Here is an 11,612-nt window from a genome sequence, read left to right as displayed (position 1 = left end):
GGTGAAAAGGTATGTAGCAGTGCTAGGATTTTTTTTGTTGATGAAAGGAAGTTTTTAGATGGCATGAAACATCAACATATGTTCTTTTCTTTGATTCCTAGGAAAGATAAAGAAGGTAGTAGTGAAATACCACTTGAAGTTCCAGATTTAATAGGGGAGTTTGGAGATATTATCTTTGATAATGTTCCAGATGGATTGCCACCAACAAGGAAAATCAGTCATCAGATAGATCTGATTCTAGGAGCTAGTTTGTCGAACAAGGCTGCTCACAGGATGACTCCTACTGAAATAGAGGAGCTAAATAGACAGGTTCAAGAGCTGTTGAGGAAGGGCTTGATTCGAGAGAGCCTGAGTCCATGTGCAGTAACTACAGTACTCACACCAAAGAAGGATGGAGAGTGGAGGATGTGTACAGATTCTCGAGCTATAAATAGGATCACCGTCAAGTACTGGTTTCCTTTGCCAATGATGGATGATATTATGGACTACTTGAGTGGAGCTCAGTACTTCACAAAGATAGATCTTAAGAGTGGTTATCACAAGATATGGATTCGAGAAGGAGATGAGTGGAAAACAACCTTCAAGACCAAGGAGGGTCTTTATGAGTGGTTAGTCATGCCCTTTGGATTGACGAACGACCCAAGCACCTTCATGCGGCTCATGAATGAGGTACTTAAGAAGTTCTTGGGAAAATTTGTTATTGTTTATTTGAATGATATTTTAATTTTCAGCAAGATTTTGGAAGAACATATACTGCATATTCATAGTGTCCTTGAAAGGCTAAGGGAAGAGAAACTATTAATTAATCTGAAGAAGTGTAACTTTGCAAAAAGGGAGTTAGTCTATTTGGGGTTTGTTATATCACCTGAAGGTCTCAAAATGGATCCGGAGAAGGTAAAAGCCATCTTGGAATGGCCTACTCCAAGGTCTGCTACTGAGGTAAGATCATTTCATGGTCTGGTTAGTTTTTACAGAAAGTTTATTAAGAATTTTAGTGGCATATGTGCACCCCTAACTGATACAATAAGAGGGGATAGAAAAGAGTTCAAATGGACTGCAGCAGCTGCGAGAAGTTTTGAATTGTTGAAGAAGAAGGTGACAGAACAGCCTGTGTTGGCACTTTCAGATTTTAGAAAAGTGTTCCAGGTGGATTGTGATGCCAGTGGCAGTGCTATTGGGGCTGTATTAAGCCAAGAAGGTAAGCCTGTTGAATATTTTAGTGAAAAATTGAATGATGCAAAGAAGAAGTATTATGTTTATGATCAAGAGTTCTATGCAATAGTTCAGGCCTTAAAGAAATGGAGGCATTATTTATTGCCAAAGGAATTTTTTTTGTATACTGATCATCAAGCATTACAATACCTAAATAGCCAAGGTAAATTGAATGAGAGGCATATGAAGTGGGTAGAGTTCTTGCAGAGCTATACATTTGTGTTAAAGCATAGAAGTGGAAAATCTAACGAGGTTGCAGATGCACTAAGTAGGAGACAGTTGTTACTTACAGTAATGTAGGGTTAAGTAGTTGGGTTTGACGAACTCAAGAATTTGTACCCCGAGGATCCTGATTTTGCTAAAGCATGGAAAGCTTGTAAAGAGCTTGTTGCTGTAGATAGAACCAAGTGGTTAGACTATTTGATCCAGGATGGCATGTTGTTCATGGGTAGTCAATTGTGCATTCCAAGGAGTTCCATGAGGGAAAATCTGATTAAGGAGAAACACAGTGGAGGGATGGCAGGACATTTTGGTCGAGATAAGACCATTTCCATTCTTAGAGAACATTATTTTTGGCCAAAAATTTCATAGGTTGTGAAGAAGTTTGTACAAAGTTGCCAGGTTTGTCAAGTTGCCAAGGGGTTTAGTCACAATACTGGCCTATATCAGCCATTGCCTATTCCATCAAGGCCATGGGAGGACATAAGTATGGATTTTATTCTTGGATTGCCAAGGACACAAAGGGGTAATGACTCAGTATTCGTGGTGGTTGATAGGTTCTCCAAAATGGCACATTTCATTCCATGCTACAAAACTCATGATGATGTCCATATTGCAGACTTGTTTTTCAAAGAGGTGGTAAGACTACATGGTCTTCCAAGAAGCATACTTTCTGACAGAGATACTAAATTTGTGGGGTATTTCTGGAGGACATTATGGAAAAAGTTGAGAACAAACTTAAAATTCAGTTCCATGCATCACCCACAAACTGATGGCCAAACAGAAGTGGTAAACAGAAGTCTGGTCAATTTGCTGAGATGTTTAGTTGGGGATAAGCCCAAGGGATGGGATTTGATTCTACCACAGGTAGAGTTTGCTTATAAAAACTCTATAAATAGGAGTACTGGAAAATCACCATTCCAAATTGTATATGGGAGTAGCCCAAGGACTGCACCAGAATGAAGGAAGATAGAGCAAGGGGAGAGGACAAGTGCTGAAGCAGAAGAATTTGCTGAACATATCAAGTGTCTACATGAGGAGGTTTAGGCACACATTACCAAGATGAATCAAGAGTATAAAGCTAGGGCTGATCAAAGGAGAAGACAAAAGGAATTCCAAGTAGGGGATCTAGTTATGGTGCACTTACGAAAAGAAAGATTTCCAGTCAGTACTTACAACAAGCTGAAAATGAAGAAATTTGGCCCTTGCAAAGTTTTGAAGAAACATGACTCAAGAAATGCATATGAGGTGGAGCTGCCAGATGGTATTCAGATTTCTCCCATTTTCAACATTGCAGATTTAACAGAGTATCATGATGATGGTGCAAATGAGGAGCTGGTGTTAGAGCTATATCCAATTCCTGCTTCTAAGAAGGAGGAGATAGAAGACATTCTAGATCATCGTGTGGGTAGGAGTACTAGAAATAGGCAGTATGAAGAGTATTTGGTGAAGTGGAAAGGACGGTCGATCGAGGACTCAACTTGGATTTCAGCAGCTGAAGTTTCCCATTTGGGATTTCCTCTACCATTCATAAAGTGACAGGGTCACTTTTCAATCTACCCTGGGTGTGTGATGCAGAAGCATCTAGAGGTATAAGGGCAATCCTATGTCACCCAAAAAATGTACTTAGACTTAGCTTCTATTTCATGTCTTTTCATTTTTGGATACCCATTTGGGTCAAATAAAGGTTCCAACTCTCACAGTTCAGCTATCAGTGTGCTAGAAAATCCCAGAAAAATAGGAGCATGCAATTTGGCCATCATTTTGGTGACCTGGAAGGTGTAAATTGGCCAGATGAATGTAATTGTGATTTAGAGCATTCCAGAAAAAGAATCAAGTCAAAAGGCCCCATGGTTTGAAAGTTATTGCAGTATATCGAGTTTTGGAGACCTCCTAAGAATGCTTCAAAGTCAGGTTAGGGGCATTAAATGACTTTGAAAAGGGCTGGAAAATGGGGGACGAGCAAATCTTTTCCATAGAGCTATAGAGCACTTCGAGAGCTTTTCGAAAATGTAAACGATTCGTCAATCAGAGCTACGGTTCAAAAGTTATGCCTCCCGAAAGTTTGGTTACCATTTCTGGATTCTTCTAGATTTGCATTGAATTCTAACACAGCTTCTAGAACCTTCTATTTGGTCGGTGGATGCCTACTAGCACTTTCTAGAATGTACTCCTAGTCCTTAATCCTTCGGGGTCTATTTAAGGAGATTTCTGGCATTGTAAAAGGCAGTTCGGAGTGGAGTTTGAGAGGAGGTACTGAAAGGAGAAATTATCTCCAGATTTATGCTATTGTAAGCCCTTAGGGCATGTTTTGAGGTTGATTTTCTCTGTACTGTTTATACTAGCTTATTTTCTCAATTAATATAATTTCCCCTTTTCTGTTGTGTCCATTCTATTCTTGGGTTGTGTCCTCATCACATACATATACACGTGTATATATACACACACACACACACACACACACACATATATATATATACATACATACTTACATACATACATATACATAGATCACAAGGGCACAACAACAAGATGCAAAGATCATAAAGGGCACGACTACAAAATCTAGTTGCATTTTTGACAAGAATACAATTTATCCTTCTCATATTGGTTATCTCTTGTTATAACACTTTTGATCATACCTCTATATCTTGGGTAGCTACCTCCATAGCCAAATTGTACATGGTATGAAAGATTGATAAGTGTCTTTAGATAATGTTTTGAGACATTTTGAATTTATTTTTTGTAGATTATGTTTGGTTCCTTTATGTGGATTTATATTTCATGTCAAAATTAGTCCATGGCAATGCATTTATGAGGTCGCTATCATGATCAAGGTGTTTGAATTAATTAATATAGTCTTTAGTTTTTATCCAAATGAAAAAATGAAGGAAAATATATATACAAGCATTTGAAGTTTGCATGTAGTTGCCAATTTTAGGAGCTACCTAGGATTTTACCATACAGATTTAAACAACTCGATTCAACTCACAAAAATAGAACTGTTAATGCACATTAAAATTAATACTCCAAAAATGATGCAAACCTCTAGGATACTTACAAATGCCCAACATAACATCACCTAAAATTGACAAAGTGATAATCAAAGAGTCATATCACCAAATCCATTGAATGTGTAGGAATGCAAAACATTTATATAAATTGATACACTATCTTTGTATATAGGTTGATACTCATAAGAACACGAATTTTGTTGTAGACCAAATGGGAACACAAAACCTAAGATCTAAAATACTTTTACATTACTTAACATCATACTACAACCACAAGATGATATGAATCAAATTCTTTTACATCTACCAACATTGCATCACAAGTAGGAATTGTAGAGGTTGCCTATAAAGGCAAAAACTAAGGTCAGCGCCCTTCACAAAGAGAAAACACATTATTTTTCCTATGAAAGAACATTAGCATGATATATTTAATGTTCTAAAATTTGAAGGATACAATAAATTACAATGAGGAATGAATGTATTGAAACAAGTAAGGGGAATAGAGGGATCACAATCCCAATGAGAGAATCATAGGTTTGAATAATAAAAGTAGATAAAGAAGACCTACATAAGTATTGGCTGGAAATAATATAAAGGGGGCAACAATTAGGATGGATTCTTGTTACTTTTCTATTAAAAGCTTGAAGATCTACAAGAATAAAAATCTAGATAGCAAAGCTCCTTATGCTACTTTAGAGAGAGTAATTTATTTTTAAACAAATAGGCTATAAGCCTAGTAATATATTAATTATAAATAGTCAATAACAAAATAGAAAAAAAAGGCTCTTAAAAGCCAAATATTTATTTTTCAAGGAACATACATACTAAACCTAGAAACCTATTCTAATTCTATGTTGTCACAAAATTGGCATATTATCACATTTAAACCCACATATGAAGCATATAACTCCATTGTCACTACAAAACTACAATGGGTGGAAGTATGGTTTACTATGTGATTTACTCTTGAAGTTATATTTCCAAGTTGTTGGAGTTCAATATTGGGGGTTGGCTTACAAAAAATGAAGCCTGAACATTACATCTCTTTGTTAAGTTTGGAATCCACACAAATGAACTTTAATGAGGGGAAACCAAACACATTAATAGAAAAAAATAGACAAAAGGTATATTCCTTGTGAAGCAAGAAAACTGAAAGCTTTTTGTGGCTGCACTTGAGCAACACCCTGAAGGAAAACGATTATAGAAGTGAGTATATTGCAGCAATATACCAATCACTTTAATGCACAAGACTTTGATGACATGTAGGATATCTCATACTATGAAGACAAGTTCAAATACTTTCCTAACCTACCCCTTGGTTTGATGAGGGATGCAAGGATGCTAAAGAAAACTTACTCAAGACATTGATGGACCACTTGCTAAATTCTTGCTCCAAAATCAAGAGAATTTTTAATGGTGCCAGATAAAGCAACAACCCAAATGAGTGGACTACTAGTGTTGTTATTGTTATCCTACTTTTATAGAGAGGTGATATCAAAGAATCACAATAGAAAACTTGCATCAGGAAAAAAATTGAAAATGTGTTAAATGTTATGTTCCATAGCCCCTTAGGCCGTGGTCTCCTTAAGGCGATTAAGACTCTTTCATTTGCTCTTCAATAAAATTTTAGTTATTCCAATGCATATGACAATTGTACTGGATAGTTGTGTAAATATTCTTACTCTTCTCTTTTGTTGAAATATTGTATACCTTGAATGCATTGGCAAATAAAAATAAATGAGCCATACAAATAAGGAGGAGAAAATGTTTTTGAAATCCAATATCAAAGCAAGGAAAAAACTATATTTACCATGGATGTGAAGTAATCATATTTGCATTGCTGTAGTGGAGCCTAAGTGTGGAACCTCTTCTAGAACTTACAAAGATTGTTATGGAAAGTGCATTCATTTTATTTTATTTTTTCAACAATGAGGTTAAAAGCATAACATACTGAGAGTGCAAACATGCCAGATGGTTTTTTTTAAAATGCTGGCTCATTGTCGTCGAATAAGTGTAGTGTTGAAAGAAGCTATAAAAACATATTTAAATTTGACTTTCATATTAAATTGTAGTTCTTAAAATATTGGAAATTTAATTAGATGAACTATTTAGAATTTTGATTACGTAAGTTTTTATGTCCAAAAATCTAATGCATGGATTTCTATGTTCTTCTTTGGACTCACTTACAGATGAAATGATTTCTTTGATTTCTTCTGAAATCCTAGAAACTAATCTTGTTGGATATCAGTTCCACCATAACTCTTCAAAGCGAGTCAGTTTTTCTTCAAAAAGTTGTCGGTACCTGTCGTATATTAATTATAGTTCTTTAAAAGAGAGGTTCTTTCAGCTTGAGATCATAAATGGAAGGACATTGAAGTTGTATACTGATTTTGTTGTGTGGATAAAAGAATGCTCTTCCTTTTAAATGTATAGATGGGTAGGTTGTAGCCCAAACTACAAAAGAATGAGTTATAGTTCTATTTTGATGTATCAAAAATTGGTTCAATACTTGATCCATATTTGGATCAATATGACCTTCAATAATGTCAAATGGACCTCCTATTTTTTTCAAGTACTTAATTATCTCCCTACTGTAGTCCAATCTGAAAATTGGATGCAAAGTGGTAATAACAAGTTGACAAGAAAACTGATTTGCACTTGCATGACTTTCATGAACTTCTTCATGCCTTTTCTATTGGCATTATATTTATTAAAGGATGAACATGATTTCTTTGTTTTGTACAAAATTGTATGTGTACGCAATCATTACTACTGACTTATGGCTCGAGGACTTCAATGAGGATATATTGCTGCCTTCAGTAAAGCTGCAACACAAAAAACACAAGACATAGATGTCTCTGAAATTATGTTGAAGGGAACATGTCTTTTATCAAAATAATCTCCCTTACTGAGGAGCTGCTGCTTCTTAATCATTCCGACCATGCTGCAAGGATGCTCAATCCTACAGCTGTAATATTAGAAACATGTACCTTGTTCACAAAACAATGGAGCTTTGTTCCCTGCAAAACACAATCCAAAAGAATTTGTTATTATAATTACCAATGTAGATTCCAAGATAAGTATTGAAACAGTCATTAAAACAAAACAAAGAAAAATAAACACTTCCAATAAAAATTGTTATTCTTTATTTACCTCAACTCATTAGAAATGAATGAGGATCTCATCTTACAGTAGACCCAGCAAAATTAACAGGCGTTTCTTCAGGCAAAATTTGATATTCAATTTGAAGTTCCTCAAGCATATCCTTCATTTTCAGTAGCAATGCAGATCTTCTATTTGATCTCTCACTTATGTTTTGATAATTCATTGTATGTCTGAGGCAAAGGCCCATTCTCATCCTATTAGTGTTCTGAATCTCCCTAGTAAACAAATTATAATCTGGGTGCCAATGATGATGCTTGCTTTCAATATAGCTGCATAAACAAACACAGTGCTTAAATATTCATACAAATCAAGGAAATACCTGTTTCATAAATAAGATAAGCTAACCTAACCTTACTGGCCTTTAGGCCAAAGTGGATCAACGGACCTAGAAGAGTTTGTTTATGATTCTCTTGTTGCTAAGATTTAAGAATAAATTTCTAGAAACTTTATGTGATTAACCCAATCAAGTATTTCGTATGTAAGGGTGTTTGCAGATTTATGTGTAACTGTGCCTCATATTATACCATTGCTAAAAAAAAATCACATATAAAAGGACCTTCTTATTCTCTCCTTAAGTGCAGCAATTTTTTCCACAGTAGTAGTAGCATCCACAAAGAAGTCAACACTCTCTCCCATATCTGGACTCCTACGATAGTTAATGATTGGTTTCGTAGATAATATTGAGTTCGGGTAGTATACTTTCTCGTTATTACTCAACAGAAACACTGTTGTGAGGATGTTCATTTCTTCCACAACCATCTGTACCATTCAAATATCAATTAGTTGTACGGTTGTATTAAAGAACCAATCTGTAACATTTTCTACTTTTTCTTTTTTTGTTCATAGGCGAATCTTCAATCATTTCAGCCATTTGTGAAAGGTGAGAAGGACGACTTTTACCTGAACTCCATCAACAATACACCGATCACCCACGTCAAATGGATGTGTGATAAATACAAACACAATGGCTTCAAAGATTGTTTTGCAGGTATTTCCGAACATGAAAGCCACAAGCAGAAGGGAAGTTAATATTATAACAATAGCATGGGTGCTGGCAATGCCCAGACGTACCAAAGAGAACATTACTATAATTATAACCACAACTGCATTGATGAGCCTGTGTAGCTGTTTAACTGCAGTTTTGGAGTCATTAAGAGATGGAGAAAGTAATTTCCTTTCTTCAAAAACATTCATCTGCCACAAAAAAGATACATTAGTCAGTATGTCCCAAGAAAGAGCTAATAGAACTAGATAATCCGTATTGCCTAGTTTAACTTATTTTGTGCTGCTTTCGTCAGAATAAAACAACAAAATTAGGTCAAAAGAACATGCAATAAGCACAACGTTCCGAACAAAACTAAATCTAGCTATATGTTGGGAGTGATATTTAAAAGCAGTATGGAACTGATTTGAAATAGCATACCACCCAGTTTGCAAGAGACGATTCAGTGATCCTTCCTGTATCTGAGGCTCTTGTAAATTGGGGAAAGACTCTGCTCACCTCTGTTTTCCTCATTAACTTCAGCAGGTCATCTTCCTCAATATAACTGCAAAAGATGGGACTCCAATTTAACTAAGAAAAAAAATTTCTCAAACATATTCATTTTCCCAGAAGTAAATGAACCATGAGCTGTGGATTTTCCTGATATTCTATGGTCCTATTTATGCTAGTAGGTTCATGTTTTTTCCTTGGTGCTTTTGTAAAAGTGAGATGTTTGAGAACAATGGCATTAGCACCAAAATGATCATACAATACAAACTGCTGCACATGATGCTTAGCAGAGCCGTTTTGGTATTAGTTCATGGTTTAGTTACCAAACACATGAATGGGTACATGGTCAGACTGCAGTATGGTTAGGAACTGAGATACCAATTTCCAGTCCATAGTGGTGATCAAGAGTGCTTGTGGATCTTATTGTGTGAGGATGCCAGTTTAAATGGCAACGGCGTTCTGTTAAGACATAAATAAACTGCCAATAGTATTGCGTGCTACAAATTTTTTTTGGAACAATCCACCAGAGACTAGAATTGGCATTATCTATGGACTATTAAATATTAGCTTTCTAATTTTTGAATAACAAAAAAAAAGCTTAATACGGCACCTCATTATATGACAAAGCTTATGTGAGGTAAAGGTATTACTTCAAAGAATAAGTTAGTGGATGCATACTCTGTTCCACGCTTAGCAACATTTTCAAATATCCTCTTTGCCTTAATTGCTGCTTGACGTTCACTATCGATCTTCGGATCATGTTTATGGTAATTCAAAGACTTGTCAATTGTGTTAGCGATTCCCGAATGCCTGATATTTCGGATCCATCTCTTCATTTTCCAAGCAGAGACATTCCTCTGATTCAGCCTCTGCAGTTGTTTGATAGTTATCCCATTGGTGCCCCCTTCCTCTTTGTGCCCTGCCCTACCATTATTCCTGTTATCAGGAGTATCTATTTGAATTTCTACTTGTCCTGCATTGTTCGTATTATTTTTATCTGCTAGAGCGGAGGATTGATGGATTTCCATCATTGGGGGCGGAGATATAGTTTCAAGCACATATTGATGGAATATGGACTCCTGAATTCTGTCAAAATATGTTTTCACATGAAAATTCAAAGCCAAAATCTTCACCAATAGTGTCTTGAATAGCCATAGAAATGAGGCGCACAGAAGACAAAGTAGAAATTTCCCTATGTTATCCAACAGTTTTTTGTTCTCGGTAGCTCGCTTCAACTGATAGCAAAAATTTACCAAAATATTAGAATGTAAAAGAGATCACAAATATAAAGAGGAATTTGCAGATGAATAAGAAGAAAAACCCTATCCTCAACAACAATAACAATTATGAAAATGCATTTCCATTGAGAAGAACAATTATGAAAAACGAGAGTGTGGAACGGTTACTACCTTTTTATCAAATATGAGATACCATGCGAGCAAAACTAAGCCGAACCAGAGGCAATTCTTCGTACTACTCCTCACTCCATAGACAAAGTAGAGGACCCTCTTTCTCAAAATGAAATTTCTCTCGATTACGTAAACCCCCCCACGAATTATCCAGTCAGAAACGAGTCTCCCGCAGAAAACAAGCAGAGGCATCAAAAACCACTTCCATGACTCTAACCCCCAAATGTAACGTTTCTTCAGAGGCCCGACTATGAGACTTGAAAGCAATCCTGCTATAAGAGCCAATAAAGCTGCACATTCCAGAAAAAGCCATTTGTCGAATTCGGAGTGCTTGTAATTTGGAGGAAACTCCCTTTCTTTGATGGGGCCATATTTTTCTTCGACATCAGCTGCAGCTGAGGGAGATTTGTTCAGATTCCTTTCAGCCATTCTCGTAGATTTTTCCATTGCATGAAATAAAGAAATCGTATCCATGACACAGTGAATAAACTATGAAACATTGTATCCGTGACACGCTACATAAGCTATGAAAAACCTTTTCACTTTCCATTCCAGTCCACAATCCGTTCGAATCAAGAACCATTCGCCTTCCCTCCCTTCCCAAAACCCAAATTACAGTCCAATGCAAGCATTGCACTAGAAAGAAATAATGAGAACAAAATGACATTTGGTCGTTAACGTGGCATGATAAGAATTTCTATTTGATATTATACTAGCTTATATATTTATATATATATATAAAAGTTGTTATATATTTATATATGTTGATATTGTGAAGGCTAACAGTCATCTTTGTTCCCTCCAATAATCGAGTCTCTTGGTTTCCAAAGACTCTTCATTTGTAATATTATTGGAGCCCATTTATATGCTGCTCCTGCTTATTTTGTAAACAACTTTTTCTTATTAATTCAATACTCTGCAGTCTGGACATAGCCACTATTGTGGTGAACCAGGATAAATCCGGTGTTGTGTATTTCTTCTTATTGCGATATTTAATTTCTTTGTTTAAATCCTTTCAATTGGTATCAGAGCACGAGGTGTGCAGATTGGAAAATCAGTGTTCAATTTTCCGGAAAGATGGAGGATGTGAAAATAGAGAAA

At 35.9% G+C, this 11,612-nt stretch overlaps 1 protein-coding gene across 1 annotated transcript; it reads right to left on the bottom strand.

Moving 5' to 3' along the window:
• Window positions 1-7,375: 7,375 nt before the first annotated feature.
• LOC149527958 (mechanosensitive ion channel protein 6-like) lies at window positions 7,376-10,940 on the bottom strand. The gene is made up of 7 exons (XM_089811223.1): window positions 10,512-10,940; window positions 9,781-10,337; window positions 9,034-9,157; window positions 8,511-8,804; window positions 8,167-8,369; window positions 7,636-7,879; window positions 7,376-7,465 (listed from the first exon to the last, which is right to left on the bottom strand). The coding sequence occupies exons 1-7, from the start codon at window positions 10,938-10,940 to the stop codon at window positions 7,376-7,378; spliced, it is 1,941 nt and encodes a 646-aa protein (XP_089667349.1).
• Window positions 10,941-11,612: the final 672 nt, after the last annotated feature.

Source organism: Cupressus sempervirens, chromosome 11 (genome assembly GCF_028749045.1).
Source record: "Cupressus sempervirens isolate cs-2001-9-10 chromosome 11, ASM2874904v1, whole genome shotgun sequence".
Taxonomy (NCBI): domain Eukaryota; kingdom Viridiplantae; phylum Streptophyta; class Pinopsida; order Cupressales; family Cupressaceae; genus Cupressus; species Cupressus sempervirens.
The sequence above is the reverse complement of the archived record's forward strand: the minus strand, read 5'-3'. Positions and strand labels throughout refer to the sequence as shown.